Source organism: Xiphophorus couchianus, chromosome 7 (assembly GCF_001444195.1).
Source record: "Xiphophorus couchianus chromosome 7, X_couchianus-1.0, whole genome shotgun sequence".
Taxonomy (NCBI): Eukaryota; Metazoa; Chordata; class Actinopteri; order Cyprinodontiformes; family Poeciliidae; genus Xiphophorus; species Xiphophorus couchianus.
In genome coordinates, this window is record NC_040234.1 from 3,885,297 (window position 1) to 3,903,168 (window position 17,872).

Sequence of the window (17,872 nt, forward strand, 5' to 3'; positions counted from 1 at the left end):
CACCTGCTGCGCCTGTGCTGTGTTCAAGGCCCCCTGCCTGGACGTGAGCTCGGCAGGAATGGGAAGGCTCCACGCCTCCTCAATACAAGGAAGCATTTTACTCTTATTCTGCAGACTACTTGGGTGAAGGTTACACAACTGAGCCTAGGAGGAGAAATTGTGTGAAAACAACAAACTTTAGAGCCTGAATTGGAAGTTGAAATACTATAAAAAGGACAAAAAAAACAAAACAAAAACAAAGTCTTGCTCGCTAATATAGCGTCTCTACCCGGACATAAAAATAAGAGAAATGATTAATGTCGTGAATGTATGCTTTAAAAGTGAGAGAAAGTCACATTAATATGAATTATTATTCATATCTATGTGTTCAAAGGCAAAAAAAGAAACAAAAAAGGACAATATGCATTTTAAAAGCTGATTGCTTTGGCAATGCTGGGCTGTTATCACAGCACCTGAATGCACAAACACCAAAAAGTATTGTACGACATTAAACACAGCAGGCTGGAGGGGGGTGGGGTTGGGGGAAATGAGGGCAGGGCTTCCACCTGCAGCAGTTTGATGCGTTGCGCGAGAGCGGCGGTGTTGAGGCACGCTTTGCTGCGCGTGGCGTTGATGTAGCACTTCATGGCGTCTTGCAGCTGGCCGCAGGACTCGTACAGCGTACCCAGGTCCATCCAGGCGGCGGCGTGGCTGTGGTCCAGCTGGACGGCGCAGATGTAGGCCTGCAGAGCGTCCATGGGCTGGTTCTGCTGCTGGTACAGCACACTGCAAGCAGAGAGGGCAGGGGGAGGGACACGGTCCAGACCTTACTTTTTCTAATTGTCTCTTAATCGTCACATGCTGTTACACTGTATATTGGAGTTTGACTAGGCCGTTCAGGGTTCTGACCAGAGCACCTGCATTCGCATGCTTGCTGTGTTTCCTGTACGTCTTGTGGCAAACTGGAGTTTGCTTAAGGAGCTAAACACAAATACAAGTTAAAGTTTTACCAATTTTTCAGTAAAATTGAAAACATTTGAAAACATTTCTTAAAAGGGACCCACAACAAAGTGAACATGTTGGGGTAAATATGTTGTAATTTTTCATTTGTGAAGCTAAACGCTGTTTTTTGTGAGACATAAAAACTCAATTTCTTCAAAAAATTGGATGTCATTATTGTATTTTTCACCTGCGCAATCCATGTCAGGTTGATGACATGGGAGTTGGGTCTATAAACAAAATGCAAGAAGTCAAGATCGTGGAGATGAACAAGGGCAGCCCACAAAATGAATGGGCCCAGGAAAAGTCCCTCGCGGTTGTCATGTGACTTAAAACATGAGTTATCCGTTAAAACAAACGGGAGTAATGGGCTTGTAGTCTACTGTCCATCATATTAGCTAGAGCTAGCGCAGTTAGCATGAGCTAGCGGCTTTAATCAAAGAATAAGATAATGTATGGACGATTAAAGTGGCATTGAAGCATCTTTACGTTATTGTAACACAGCGTTTTAATGTGTTTGGGAAAATTTTTTAATCCCAATGCTAACCACTTGCTAACCAATGCTAAAAACAGCTTGAGCGTTTGTTTCTACCTCAACAATTAGTGCGTTGCTGCTAATTGTTGAGTTAGAAGCTGAAGCTCTCAGCAGTTCTTTGGAGCTGATCGGCTGACATTTTCAGGCAACAGCTGCACAAATATCAGTATTTTTTCCCGGCCTAATCTCTCCTCTTCCTCCGTTTGGTCCTCATCTTCATTTCTCCATTGCTTTCCATTTCCTCTCATTCCAGTTCAAATTTAAAGGGTTTAATATTATTGCACAAAAGTTACCGTTCTGACTGGATGGAGCTAGCACTGTTGGACCTAGCATACGTAATGCATTGCAGGGTAAACAAAATGGCGACGTCCGTGTGACAATATTTTACTTACATTTATAAAAATTCAAGACCTTGCAGTATTTTTACTGCATCTTTCCAACATCTAAAATATTTCAAGCAAATAATATTATTACAACTAATCATGGATCCCTTTAAAAGATTTAATATTGTCCTTCCTCTTCATAATTCTGTGTATAAAACACAAAAGCTGTGGCGGGATGAATACTTTTGCAGGGGATTTTGTCTACAGTGAGTCTACAGTAAGAAGCATCTTGTTCTACAGTCACACTGGCTGACACGCTCTGCTCTTACCCTATGGAGCACCAGGTGTCAGCGCTGGCCTCCGACTTATCAATGGACTGGCGGTAGGAGATGAAGGCATCCTGCACCTTTCCGATACTGGAGTAGCACCTGCCGGACAGAAAGCAAAACCAACTCTAAATCATTGCATTTTTAGGAAAACAACATATTTCATGACTTATGTCAGTCGGACAGAGATTGCCGCAGCAAAAGACCAACAATCAATACCAGAGTAGTAACGTGTTGTAATCTCCGAGGTTTAATGTTGAGCTGCATCTTGAGAACAGATTTGTTCTAAGACACAGGTTTGACTGACGTTTCTGAGACACAATGTGTCCCGCCTCCCAGGGACAAAAAGCTACTCAGTGACTTTCATTGGTTTTATCTGTCAAGTTGTCAAAGTAACAATCATAAAATAAACATCAAGCCTGAAAACATAAAACTGGAACAGACTGGATGTTCTGTTCTTTGTGTTGGAAATTTTTTATATTTTTTGGTGTTAAATCTAGATACACCCATGGAAGCTGTTGTCAGTTGGTTGCTATGGTAATGGAGCTGTGCGTAGAAGAATACAAATAGTTTAGGCCCTGTTTACATGACAATGATCCAACAAAAATGGAAATTTCGTTTCGTTTCTGTTAACACATTTACATGAAGACGTTCTAATCACAATTTTTGTTTACACAGTAACGGTACCCATCGAAAAGGTGTAATGCTCTCGCCAAGCCACTAGTTGGTGCTAGGTTCTTTGAAACTAAGTGCGCATGTATTAAAAAAAATAATGTTCTACTTGAAGGCAGGTCAATTCACATTTCCACATCAGGTACCGTTCCCCCACGTCTTGGGGGAAAACACGCACTATGTATGTCTGATTAGGATGAAGATGGAAAAAAGTGGGATAACTTTGCTGAAACATGTTTGAGCTTTCACGGTGTCCGTAGTTCTCTAGGTAAGAGCACTTAACAAGCGAGTGCTTGTTATGAGTGCTGAACAAGCACACATGTATTTTGCCACCTGGGCGTTGCAGAGCGATGAAGAGACGCTGATGGGGAAACACAAACTGTAGTAACACCAGCATCGTCAGTAGTTTCTTCTTCTTCTGTGGATTGTAGGAAGCAGCTATGTTTTGCTAGGGATTCCCTGACAGAAAAGACCAATTTACTCTGTTTACAAGACAATGGACACCGATACGTTTCAGAGCCATTACACTCTGGAAACCGTTTTCAATCTGTACCGTTGTCAGAAAAAGCATTTGGTGGTTTTATGTAAATGTACAATACAAACACAACAAAACGCTTCCATTTTCACCAGAAATTGTTGTCATGTAAACAGGGCCTTAGAGTTGTTCTCCAATGGTTTTTCTGCATCGTTTTCCCTTTGCTGCGGCACATTGCACAAAATCAATAACACCTCTATCTCCAGGCTTCATTTGTGAACTGTTCGACCGCGGCAGCGTGGCTTTGGATGGCATGTAAAAGAATTGTGTTTATGACCTAAAACATTGTCCGCACGCATGAAATTTTCCGGGTGTAAACAACGACAAGCAACGTGTCTGTAGTGTGTATTTCCAACAGAAGCAAATAACGTCAAAAAGCTTTAAGGCGTACCTGCCGAGAAGGTACCAGGACTGGCCGGAGTTGGGGTCTGCTTCTAAAGACTTCTGCAGACACTGGATGGCGTAGCAGCCCTTGGAGTCTTTCTCCCTCAGCTGCTCCACAGTGTGATGCATCCAGCCTAACGAGCAGCAGAGCAGATCAGCTGTTAGTCTTCAACAACTCCTCTGAGCTCCAGTGGAAACTGGTATGGGGCGGAACGATGAGCCTCCGTCCAGACAAAATGTGCGCCACTGTGGAGACGGCCGACTCCGCCCGGGCCCCTGTCCCCTTAAGGAGCTTTAACCGAACAGTGGAGAAGGACGGATAAAGTGAGACAGGTGGCCTTCTTCAAAGGCTTCATTTGAAGCAGCCACAATGCACGCATGCAACACTCCCCCCTCTCCCACCCACCCACCCACACACACACACACACACACACACAAGCAGTAACAAGCCATTTCCAACAAACAAGGTCGCTCTGGGAGACAGACCAAAGCAATCACAGCCCACCTCTTCTCCCCTCCACGTCCTCCTATACACCTGAAGCATGCTCCGATCGTCACCATGGAAACCCCCAGCAGGCAATGATTAGCAGTACTTAGTGAGTGTGGCTGTTGAAACCTTGTTTCAACAGCCACACTGAAGTAGCAGAGCAGGAGACACAGATTGGTTTGATTTGATGTCGTTTTATTGAGGAGCAGGACGATTTATTGGGGTAGCAGCAGACTTCAGCAAGTCAAATTTAAGACTTAAGACCTTTGTGATGCCACCTTTAATAATATTTAAGATGGGGAAAAAAACTATAATATAAGGGATGGTTGAGGGATCCTGTTGTATTACAATAAAGCACAACATAAATTATGATATTTCTGGGGTCTGTTTGTGACCCTTGGAAGTAGCTACGTGCTTGCTACAGACTTAACTCCCACAATGCCTAGCTTTATTTTTTTGGCAACAGAAGTGAGCCAGTGGCAAAAACAAACCTTATCTAGCCAACTGATGCTAAATTTGCTCTTAAATGTGGCAGTATTATGTATTTTCCAGCCACATAGTCCCATTTTATAGCACAATCAAGTAGCTGTGTTAGCTTCAGTTGTCATAAAAGCGCTGGCTACATCAAACATGAGGAAGTCATCACATTATCAGTCCTCTGTTAAGTCTTGAACAATATTTTAACCAACATTTCATTGAGAAGTAGTTCACAAAAATGATGGTGCTAGAGCTGTAGAGCCTAGCATACGTCATCTACCCAGAATGCATTGCAGTGTAAAACAATATGGCGACAAAGGTGCAGTATGTAACTGCAAAAATGTTTATTTGTTAAAACTGTTACAATGTCATGACAGTATGAGACAGATAAACCATTCACCTCCTTCACTTCCTCCCCAAGTCAAGAGGAAATGTCACAACCAATCAAAGCAGAGGGGAGGGTCTTAGCGCCGTCAATCACCCTGGTGTACTAATGGCAGTAACAACTTTCTGTTTATCCTTTACACTGTCTATCTACCGGTATCGGTGGCACAACTAGCCTAGCATTGACAACAGAATATGTTGTGGGGATCCAGCTGTAGCGTAGCATAGAGCAGGGAGATTTCCACAACTATAAAAAAATAGATATTTGTTATAAAAGTTACATACAGCAGCTTTAAACCACAACACAAAAATCTTTCCTACAGTCTCAGTAACTTCTGTCCTCAAACCCAACTGGACCAGTTTTACTAATAAATTTGTCCTCTAAAAACACCATATTCTCAAAGACCAAAACTTTATGCCTGAAGTACACACACACATCCCCATACACACACACACACGCTATCGTCAAGGCAGGGGGATGGGAAACCAAGACAAACCAGAATAAGTTGCAGCACTTTTGCTACAACTTTGACCCATGGCGGAAAATAACAGATCAGGCGGAGCCACTTACCCAGTTGCTGCAGTGTGGTGGCCTTCACCTGAGCAGGAAGGTTTTCCATCTGCAGCAGACTCTCATACGCGTCTTTCGCCGCTCTGTGTTTCTTCTGCGGGACAGACAGATTGAGACGCAGAGGCGGTTAGAGGCAGACAGGAGACACGGCGTTTTATGGCCCTATCTGGACACAAAGACCACAGCCATCCTCACACTGCTAATGACCAGACAGAGCCACTAATTTAGAGGAAGGGGAGGAATAGTACAGGCCAGGCCAGGCGCCACATGTCTGCCAGACAGACAGGACAAAAAATAGCATAAAAAATCATTTTAAAAAAAAAGGTAATATGTCGATTATTTTTTTCCTAAAAAAAAGAATTTAGAAATGATGGAAAATATTTTTCAAACAGTGCCATTTATTTCAGTGATCCTTCTGTGATATGGATTTGGATTTTTAGGATCAGGCTACCAAATGTTTTAAATTGTTTCATTTCAAGAATATAGTGCAGTGGCATATTGGGGGCATTGAAAAGGGGGGAGTGGGGGGAGCAGTTCATTTCTGAAAACATAAATCAAAGTTTGATATTAATCTTAAAAGTTAAAAAAAGTTTTAAACTTTTTAAATTCATGAATAAAAGTTGAAAATTTTCTAAAATTTTCAACTTTTGAAAATTTCAAGAATTGGGGGGAGAGGGGGTCCAAAACTCCCACCTCCCCCAAAAAACTTTTTTCCCTGCAACTTTACTAAACTCCCATCTGTCAGAGTGCAGATGAACCAGTCTGAACCAAATAAACTTTAACAACTTCCAACAGCCTGATGAAAACCAGCCTGTCTCTAATTCAAGTAAAGGTTTGAATTTACTAGAGAAATATCTACAATAAAGGAAACAGAATATACATGCAAGTAGTGGAGCCTGCAAAACAATTTATCAATAAGACCTTCAGAAATGTACAGGTCAATTTGGAAGTGGGAGATATGATGGCTTATTAGGGCCACTGTAGGTAGAAAATAGAGTCTAAGAAACTCAAATTTTGAGGCTAAACTCAGACATTTTCTATAAGAAAGAAGTAAATTCTCGTAGCTCAAAAAAATCTGATTTACGAGGGGAGAAAAATAGAAATTGTGAGATTAATCCTGGACTTTTTCTTGAAACAGACATAGGAGTCTTCTGGGATCGAAAAGTCAAAAATGTTCCAAATTTACAAGCTCAGAAAACTTGCACGTTTTCTCTAGAAAATATGTGAAACTAATTTAAAAGTTCTGGAGTATTTTTCTCGCAAGTATTCAATCAGCGACACTCGAAAAACGTCAGCATTTTTTTACTAGAAAATATGTGAAACTAATTTAAAAGTTCTGGAATATTTTTTCTTGCGAATATTTGACCATCGGCGCTCAGAAATTTCCTGCATTTTTTTCCTAAACAATTTCTGAGATGAACCTCAAAATTTGAATATTTCCTCACTTATTTACAACTTGAGCTTAAACAATTACCTTATTTTCTCTAGAAAATATTTGAAATGAATCTTAAAATTTCTCATAGCATTTTGGAGCTCAGAAATTCACCTCAAAATTTCTCCGTGCCTCTTTCTATCTACAGTGGCTCTTAATACGCCGTCGCTAACACAGCGGGGAATCATTTCAAATGTGATCTGCTTACCTGGATTTCATACAAATGAGCGATGTGGAACTGAACTGGAAGAGAGAAAAAGCAGAAGAAGAAATTAACCATGACGACAATCTGGGAGATTTCCCATCCACCCTGAGGACCTCCATTAAAACAGACTGCCAGCAGTGTGGAGCGCAGATGGGCGGGGGGAGTCTAACACTCTCCAGTGTAATCATGTAATAAGAAATCACAGTGTGCATGTGTGATGTGTTGGGAAGTCTTTTCAGCTCCTTCCTCGTGCCGTCTCCTAGGCAACCTGTGTCTTAGTTCTAGTGCGGTCGGCAGGGAAAAAGCGAGGTTGGAGTATAACTAGTTAAAGCTCCAGCCTGCAGCACCGCACTGCTTCAGCTTCTAGCTACGACTTACTTTCAGCTTTGGACAAAGTGCAGAGATTAGAGTCGATCAATGCCAGCTGGAAATGCTGCAGAGACAAAAGAAGAAAAAGGTTTAATTAATTTTTTTATGGAAACAGGATATCATGTCTGTGTGATTTGTGTCATTAAAAAAAAGTGTGTGGGCCAATGTCTGACGGAAATATGAGCGCTGCTCCGGTCCGATTCCCAACAAACAGTGAACAAACCCAGGTGACCGGAACATGAGAGGACGGCGGACATTGCAGGGCTGAACTAGACGGGTTTTATGTGATGGAGCCTAAAACTGTCTGGAACTCTGAACCCCACCACCACAGGAAAAACAAAGATCGCTTCCTACACCGCCTTTGAATGCATCAACAGAACTGCCATTTCTGCAGGAAAACATCACCCTAAAATTGACTTTATTTGAGCTTTATCATGTTATTCCCTCAACAAAAACATACCCGGAGTGTTGAACTGATCCTTTCACGCATGTCTGAGAAATCGTTGAATTGCCTGTGTCAACTGTTCAGGGCTGCCTGAACGCTTGCTCTCACAACGCTCCTCCTTGGAGCCGAAGTCTCCTCACAAAGATTTCCCCCGCCATTTAGCTCCTTCAAACTAGTCAACAACAATTAGCAAACACCTGGTGAAACTGAGCATCAGCTAAGTTCATCATCTGAAATACTTCTCAGTGCAACACTCCTAAGATTGTTGTTGTGATGACTTCCTAAAGGCGTAGTGTCAGAAAAAGCAAATGCTTCTTAAAGAGACAGAGGCCCAATTTTAAAGTGCTAAATTGCAATGTCAAAATGTTGTTTTTAGTCATGTTTGATATACAGTAAGTTTTTATAACAGTTGAAGGTAACAGACTGTTTCGTAAACAGAGCACTGCTGTGTGACCTCAACATTGTTCTGTGCATGCGGGTCAGTTTGGGGTCGGAAATCATTCATATAGAAGTTTCTGCAGTCGGGTTTAATTTGTAGTATGAAGGACAATGCAAACAAAACGACAACAAAAAAAAAACAGCTAGCAAGAGCCAAGTCCAGGAAAGGCCACACCCATCCAGCAGATAACAGGAAGACTAAAGGTCATTTAGAAGAGTTGATCTGATTGAATCCTTTCAGTTTTCAACACCTGTCTATCCTGGAAGATTTAGGGTGCATTCACACCAGATTTCTCTAGTCCACTTTCATCAAACTCTGGTTTGTTTGGCTAGTAAGTCCGGTTTGTTTTGGGAAATGTGAATGTGCAAACAAACTCTGATGCAGAACAAAAAACCAAACTCTGGTCTGCCTAAAAACCTAGGTTTGGTTGAAGTGAACTCTGGCGGCATTTGTCAACGCCAACACCAGAAGCAGTAAGCGGACTATAGCGCAGGGTATTCTGGGTAAAAACAAAAACAAAAGAGAAATCCTACATCCTCTAAAATCTGACATTACTCCATTTTTGTTTACATCTTGTGAAGGAGGAAGTTGCGCTCAGTGTCTTCTTCGGTTCACTGAAGTTCTGCACTTCAGTGATTCTTGGTGCAGCACCAACACAGGCGAGGAGGGTGACCTGGTTTTTCAAAGAGTTTAGTTTGTTTTCCACAGTGCAGTGTGAAGGTGAACCACACCAGCTGAAAATGGAACAACTGTTGCAACTTTGGTCCCCCAGTCAAACCAAGTCCACATTATTATCAGGTGTAAAGACACCCTTAGAAACGTTAACCGCCTTGTCCGAATCTCAGTTTAAAATACATCTTTGTGTTTGTGAAGGTGAACCCTGTGGTTGGAACGGACAAGAGCACTTTTGGCGACGTTTTGTCTCAGATTTACAGTTTTCACAAAAGCCTCTCAGTGAGTAGGAGGTACTGGTTTGATGTACTGGCGGGAGGACCAGAAGAATTGGAATAAAAAGGGAAAAAAAATGTTTTTGCATCCTTGAAACTGAGAAACTATCTAGATCTTTGTGTCTCCTGATTGGTGCCCTGCTCTGACTGAGAATCCCTCCTAACGCACACAGACATCGGAGCAACAACAGCTGGGCTTGGCTTGCTGTTGAAAAGAATCTAATGTATGAATCAGGCCTGAAAGGTGAAAATTACATTTTCTAAGAAACACACACTTTGTAAGGCTAGCTGCAGTAACCATGCTAACTGCATATTCGAAAGTTGATTTTAAAACGCATTTAAGTTGTATGTTTTTGTCACTCCTATTTGTGAGTATGCGGCATTACGCGTATACGTTTTGAATAATTCTTAGAATTTTTTTTGTTTAAGAAGTAGCTAACCTAATACTGGGAATTTATGCACCAACCCAATTCTGTTTCAATCTAAACTGATGGAAGTTGATATACACTATCTTTTCCTCTTATCACTCACAATTTAAACAATCTCCAGACTGAATAGGAAATTTGGTTTCTGAATCGAAAACCATTTGAATCGAATCGTTAGACTGAAAAATGTACATGTACTGCATATAGAAATCGCATATAACAGTTTAAAAGATCCACTGCATGTTCATTTAATCCGTCTTTGATAGATTGCTAAAAGCCTGTTTTACATCAACTGCTCTCTAACACAGTGTGACATCACCTCTGTTGCCAACGGCAGGTTACCTAGAAATAAAAAATCCTTTTAAAAGCTGGTCTTCTGTCTTCCTGCGTTCGTCTTTAAGGAGACATTAGATTGGGTTCAAATCAACCAAAACTTGGAATCCCGTCTCTACATCCGTAGGTGGCTTCAAGGTGACAGGCGGCAGCGTGACCCTGTGCAGGTTCACGCATTTGGAAAGGAGCCGACAGTATCTGGGTCACGTTGTGAGGACTAGAACCCGCTGAAACCACAAACAGCCAGTAGGTACTCCTGTGGAACATCCGTGGGGATTTCTGACGAGGCGCGCGCCGTTATCCGTCATCCAGGCCGAGGCTAAACATAGCTCCTACCCCGGGCTCTGCTGCACTCACAGTAAACGTCAGGCAGATAAAACCTATCCAAATTACTGCATGAACAAATGAACGGAACCAGCTCATAAGAAAGTGGCGTTTTAAAAATCAAGCATTAGCAGTAAAAAAACATCACCAAACCCCACATGCCTTGATTTCAGAGACTAAAAGGCGTTACCTAGACGGTGGGTCTCCCTCAGACTTCTCTATCCTTCACACTCGCTCTACAGCCGGCCAGATAATGCCGCAGGATTGTCAGCTTGGCATTCCACCTCCCTCCTCACATCTTGCTTTCCTCATTCTCTCCCCCGTCTCTCTGCTGTCTTTCTTTTTATCTGTCTCCCCTCCCTTCTTTCCTCCTCCTCTCTCCTGGTGTCACTGATTACCATTCAGCAGACGGCTGCAGAAGAGAGAGCACGGAGATGACACACAATACCTCAAAGCAGGAACCGGCACGCACGCACACACACACACGCACGCACCAGCTTCCCCTCCTTCCTCAGATCTGTTCTCTGCAGCTGCGGGAGGCAACAGCACACAAACTGATGCAGACACTTTTCCCCTAACGAGCGCAGGTGGGATTGACAAGGACAGGTGAGACGTATGTAACGTTTGGTTCCTAATGGGAATGCAGCAGATTCTGCATCTGATCAGGATCGTTCATGTCTTCCCTTCTTTCTCTACCTTTATTGTGTCCCTGTTCCTCTGAAGAGGCGCCTACTCCTCCCTGTAGGTAACTGGGGCAGGCATGTGTGAGATTCTGTTGGTGGGAGTGTGTGGCTGTGAATCGTGTGTGAGCGGCTGGCAGTGACTCAGGACCGAGAGGGAGGGCCGCGTCCAAAATTAAGGACAAACAGCATGAGCAGCCTGCTCAATGCAACACTGTAGCACTAGCTGCAGCCAGAGAGGGCTTCATCTGGTCTAAATGTCGCTCACAGGGATTTCTCATCAGAGTAGGCGTAAATCACATGATGGGTACCCCAAGGTTCAATCCTCGGACTCCTCTTATTTATTAACTACAGGCTCCCACTAAGATGAGTTACTAGAAATGAACCGATGCGATAATATCTGTATTGGTGCATACAGATAATAAGCCCGAACTGTAAGGGCAGATCTATTCCATCTAATTCAATGCTTTTTACTCTGAGCAACGTAATGCATTATTTATTTTACATTTTATTTAGAATTCCTAATTACATTTGACAGAAGGTTTGTTACAGTTTACTTTTTACATGTGTGACCAAGGTAGTCAAACTAATGCTTTTGTCAGTTTCTTCCTTATTTATTTTAAATTGGCCATTCTACTCCTATTTGCACAGACAAAAAAAAAACTGAAGTTGTGTTTTTACATGTTTGACCAAGATTGTGAAGCTATTGTTGCATTTCAGTGTGCTGTACTGGTGCAGAGTTATCAAATATATTTGCAATTCAGTACATTTCTATCTGTGTTTGAGTCAATTCTGCACTTTTTCTGTATCCGATGGGTATTGACCGATACTACACCTCAGATATCGGTGTAGTGAAAAAGTGTACTGGTGCGTCCCCATCAGTAAACCTCTCTACATTACAATGCTACCAAGTGACTCCAAACACATTAATGGGTAATTGTGTTCACTGTTGCTTTTCAAAAAGGCACATTTTTGGGGTAACTTACCTCTAGTCTGGTCTTGTGGGAACTATTTATTCTTTGGGGTTAGGGACCACAGTTGCTCGTTAATAGCTGAAATCTTAGATCAAATAAACCAAATACACCTTAGCATGTATTAATACGCATTAATAGCTCAATTGCAGAAACTAATATCTACAGTCTTCCTTATTTCTTCTCCTGTGGATACAGCCAATCGCTGCCAAGGAAAATCAGCAGCCCTTCTGTATTGGCTGCTTTGTAAACACCAGTCAGTAGAGTGTTTAGTATTGCCGTTTCCCAATCTTTAGAATATTTTAAATATGGTCTGAGAAATAATATGCATGCAGCAAATTTTTCCGTGAATAATGTGAGTTGCGTCCCACAGAAGAATCAGAGAATAGAGAATAAATCTGTGAATACTAAACAGGGAATAGACGAGGGTCAACTGTGTAAGAAGTAAAAAAAACTACTCTGGCCATGCTCTTAAAAAAATATATAAAACTGAACTGCTTTGGACACACCAAGCAATGAAGAGTTTTAGGGGTTCTCCAACAGTTAAATCTGAGAACAGACAAGATTATAAGTCAATTTTCCATGTGCAAGACAAATCTTAAGGGTTTCTGTAACCTTGTTGATGTAAAAGTTCAAGTTATATTCAGGAATATTGTTTTCGCACAATCTTGTGTGATTTGGAGTTGGATCTCCAGGAACAAACAATCTATGAGAAACGTCTGGACCATAACAAGGCCAGGGATCAGATCACAATCTGAAAGTTTCAGGCTACGGCAGAGCCAGAACTGTCTGGACAGATTTGGTTCACAGGTGTAAATTTTACTCTTCCTAATAACAGCTTTTGTCAGAAGAACTGGAGACATGGAGTCTATTTCAGGCTTCCAGCACAGACCAATGAAAACTGACTCAACAACAACTGTACCGGCCTTTCATATCGAACACAGACGTCTTGTTGAACTTGATGTAATCCATCAGCAGTCAGCCATACTGGGCTAGATTTAAGAGACGGCTTGATTTAAATTGTAAAAAACAAAACATTTTAACCAGTTAATGTTTTCCCTGTATATCACCTGAACAGCCCAGAACTCCTCATTCAGTCTGTCGTTCTGATTTACCTTTAAGCTGGACTCATAGTCTGTGTTGACTTTGAACATGAGCCCCAGTCTCAGATGAATTTCTTTCGCTCGGGAAAACGTTGGGTCGATGTAAAGCACCTCTTGGAACGCCTTAATTGCCCTGGAGAGAGGGGAAAAAAAGATCACAAGCTGAAAACAAACTCAAGTCTGACTCAGATGATTGTCCTGCCAGAGTATTTAATAGGCACATATAACTGAGGAATCCATTTAATATCATATCTTATTTAGTGATTTCAAGTAACGAAAAGGCTCCTGGATGTCTATGAAGGCTGAGAAATTCAGAACTAGAAGCTTAGGATGCATTTCAATGGTCAGAGCCAAATGGGTTCTAAATCAAATCTTTAGGAATAGTTGGTCTTCATTATAGAATTTCATTTTTGAACAAAAGCACTGCTCAAACAAGCTGCTTCAGGTACATATGTTAATTCACAGCACAGAGAAGTGTCTACATGGGGATTATGGCAACAGTTCCCCCTACATCAGTCCAGTTATCATGACTCCAAAATAAGAGTTTCATATGTCGAAACAGTAGTTTTCAAAATAAAAACCACTCTCCTTGATATTCAGGTCTAAGTTTATTTACTTGTCTTTATTTTGTTATTGTAGTGCTTTTAGTATTTTTTTTTTAATTATGGAAAAACTTTGAACTGCCTTGTTGCTGAAATGTGCTAAACAAAAAAAAAAGGACTTCATTCAGTTTCATGAATTTCTTTCGCTCGGGAAAACGTTGGGCCGATGTAAAGCACCTCTTGGAACGCCTTAATTCCCCAGCAGATTGTGCTACACTAATCTGCTGTAAACAGAAAATATCATCACCAGGAGCAGAACACGAGGTTTAACTGCCTTGAGTCACAAAATTGCCTATAATTAGCTTTTATATCTACATATAGCTTGCAATATGCAAGTAAGCTTCCATTTAGCAAGCTTACTTAACATAAAACGCTAACAAGCTAATTTTACTAAAACTTTTGCAAGCTAACTTTACGTAAAACGCTAGAAAGCTATTTTACGTATAACCAGCTTTTTTTTAAACATAAAAAAGCAAGCTAGCTTTACATGAAAAAAACGAACCATTGTTTCACATTAAGCCAGCTTGCTATATGTAAAAAAAAGCTAGCTAACTTTTTTTACATATAGTAGCAGCTAGTGACCAGTAGTCGCCACCACCTTGAGTCACAGAATTCAGTGAAGACATCTGTGCAACTCAAAGTTTTGAATTTCAGAAAGAAAACTTTAAAAAAGAAACTACATAGAATGAGAGTAGATAGTCCTTCCACAACAAAATTAAAGATCAACATTTAATACCAACATATTGTTTCTCAATGAATTTAAGATAATTTAAGGCCTCAATTTTAAACAGATGTATTTAAGACATAAATAAGGATGCGCTGACAACATGTATAGACAACCATCAACATACAGTTAGGAAATGTTCATTTAGGAGTCAGTGATGTTTAATGTTTTCTAAACACAAGGTAGCTGCATTTCTGAAATCAGAACATTTTTTGGGAGAAGAATTGCTCTAATGTCTTACAGATGTATAAAAAAATAAAAATGATAGTCTTTTTTTATCTTAATACCAATATTAGAAACTGTTAGTTTGCCATCTCACTTGAATGCTTCACATGAGAGGCTCGGTTCAGAGAGACGATGAAATATGATGCAGAGCAGCACTGAGCTCAGTAATATATCCTCTCTGAACGGACAATATGTTCCAGCATGAACCTCAGAGATGTGGATTCTCAGTTTAAGAGCATTTGCTTACTGGAAGATTCAGGAAGGGGCTCTCTGAATATCAGCAGAGTGCTTTACAGCAACAGCTAATTGCTTTGGCTCATAGCATCAATATGATGCAGAAAACCTTCAGTATTTTCAAAAGCAGAGTAATTTGCACTGCTTTTGTTAGCACACAATGCTACCAAAACCAGGATCATTTAACAGAGAAAAACTCAAGATTTTCCTTGGACACGACCTAGTGAAATGAAATGATGTGATCATGTTCGCCAACATGAATCCAGCCCTTTTGATAAAACAGAAGTGACCCTACCTGCGGCAAAGAGCCGTTTACAACTGAACCCACTTGCTGTGTAACTATAGCAACAATAGCAAATGCATGTCAGCGTGCAGCCCTTTTCCTGTATGAAAAAGCACTGTGGTCTCTGCTGAACATGCCACACACACTGAACTCAGTGCCCCCAGCCCCTCCCCCTCTCAGTTTACGTACTCCCTCCCTCCACTCACTCTGTGTTTGCCCTCTCCCTCTTTCCCTCCCAGGCTTCATCCAGTGAAGCTCCTCAGCATGATAGACTGTACCACACAGCAACATGACAGCTCCAGTAAAAAAAAATTAACACACGCCACTTTTTATTGTAAAACCTCATAACCAGCTAAAAGCTACTTTTTAACTAAACACAAAGCTAACTACCCCATTTGACTCATAGATGCTAGCTGGTGAAAATTAAACCTCCACTTAAACTTTTTAAAACACTCAGGCCACCAGACACACTAACACCCCAATGAAACAATATTCCCCACCTGACAGCTCAGCATTCCTTCAGCCTTGGTCTCCATGACATAGTCTGTCCCCTGGACCCAACCTAATGACAGCCCTCCCCTCCCCTCCCTCAGCTCTGGCAGACTAATGCTTCTATTCAGTATCCAGTTCAAGGTGGACATGATAGAGTGGAGTCAAATGGGGCTTCATTTTATTCACAGATGTTTTATAAAGCCAAAAAATACTGCCATTACTACTTCTGTGGCCAAGGATACAGGTGACTAGCTGCCTTCGCTTAGGTGTCATCAGGGATGTGCACCAGGAGTACTGCATTTTTCTTCAGAATTGCCGTCAGAGGCTACGTTCACACAGCAGGTCTTGACAGCCAATTCCAATTTTTATGCTGGAATCCTTTTTCGCGCAGTTGTTCATACCGCTAATTAAACCCGACTGAGGTGAGACTTCTGCGTCAATGGTTTACTACCCCAAAGCGAAACGGAGAACATAGACGTCGCACAGCAGCGCATTATCTGGAGCTGCGAATGGATGGATTTTAACGTTTTTCAGCAATGGGAGCTGACAGGATTGTAACAGACGAAGGAAGATAAGAAAAAGAGAGCGCAAGTAATAACGTTAGTGTTTTGTGGAGCATTGACTGTAAATTGTGTAGAGAAGTCTGTTTGGATGTGTAGTCAGAGCGGTGGGATTGTGATCCCACTGATAGACTTCTTTCATAAGTTCACAATCATAATTTTTAGCCATTTTTTACGTCCGGATTTACAGCTTCCTGCTTTTTCTAGGGCAGAATTATGACGCATGTCTCTCATCGATGGCATAAAAGTTGCTTTCCGACCTTTTTCAACCTTCAGTGGAGAAGCAGAAGCGTTACTCAGTCTGTGAATTAGTTACCACAAACAACTCTAGCGCATTACTTCTGGTTTCTTTCAAAATAAAACCCATAGGGGCATGCTGTGGTGGCGCAGGGGGTTAGCACGTTTGGAGGCCTTAGTCCTCGACGTGGACGTTGCGGGTTCGACTCCCGCTCCCGGCGACCTTTGCCACATGTCCTCCCCCCTCTCCTCGCCCTCTTTCCTGTCTGCCTACTGTCGCAAAAAAATACGAGCCACTAGCGCCGCAAAAACTCTTTCGGAGAAAAGAAATTGAAAAAAAAATTTAAAAAAATAAAACCCATAGTATCACACATGGTCTCTGTTTAGCATGCTAGCTAAACGCCGACACTGACTCTCTCACTTACTCTGGGATGACACCTCTATGGCTAATATAGATAATAACCTCTGAGTCCAGGGAAACGGACTATTAGCTGCTCTTAAGATAACAGTCAAAACTACAGAGTGAAAAACAACAAAATGTATTTGGTTATTACAGAACGCCTCCCTTTATCAGTTAAACATGCTACTTCCTCATTTCCTCTCCTGGAGGTTCAGTCAATCAGCGGCAAGAAAAGTAAATAGAGCTTCTGGATTGGCTGGTTTGCAAATTCCAGCCAATAGCATGTCCGGTTGCATTACACCTAGATATTTCAGCTTCTTGAGATGGATTTTTCTTCAAATATTTTAGGTATGTTCTACAAAAGAAAAAACTGAAAACAATTTAGGGTTAACAGTAGAGAAATATCCAAGCAAAAATACCGCTGGGATAACAGATGGGTTAGCAGTGCTAACTAAAAAGTTAGTGGGTCTGACCCTAACTCACGAGTCAGACATTTGTTCACCTAATGCTAAGGCGCTACACCAACATGGTACTCAGAGAAAGCTAATCCTAAAAGGCTAAATTCAACCATCCTGATTACCCACCATGTGTTGATGACATGTGTTATACATAATACCCAAGTACACTAGCACTTTAGAATGTATCTGGAACAAACGATCTAGAGGAAGCCAATGAACTAAATGTTTTCAAACACTAAATTGTTAGCAAAACACTAAATTAGCATGGTATTCTTCCCCACCAGTGGTTTTTCCATTGCTGTGAACATTATC

At 41.4% G+C, this 17,872-nt stretch overlaps 1 protein-coding gene across 3 annotated transcripts in view; it reads right to left on the reverse strand.

Moving 5' to 3' along the window:
* kdm6a (lysine (K)-specific demethylase 6A) overlaps positions 1-17,872 on the reverse strand; it is a 40,876-nt gene that overhangs the window by 15,070 nt on the left and 7,934 nt on the right. Inside the window, exons 6-13 of one of the 3 annotated variants that reach the window (XM_028022453.1) lie at positions 13,358-13,478; positions 7,688-7,742; positions 7,313-7,347; positions 5,673-5,766; positions 3,761-3,887; positions 2,166-2,264; positions 546-765; positions 4-144 (exon numbers count right to left, since the gene is read on the reverse strand). In XM_028022453.1, the coding sequence (XP_027878254.1) occupies positions 4-144; positions 546-765; positions 2,166-2,264; positions 3,761-3,887; positions 5,673-5,766; positions 7,313-7,347; positions 7,688-7,742; positions 13,358-13,478 (892 nt within the window). Of the gene's footprint in view, positions 1-3; positions 145-545; positions 766-2,165; positions 2,265-3,760; positions 3,888-5,672; positions 5,767-7,312; positions 7,348-7,687; positions 7,743-10,781; positions 11,182-13,357; positions 13,479-17,872 lie in introns of those variants that run through there. The other 2 variants (XM_028022455.1, XM_028022454.1) reach the window with 2 other exon arrangements.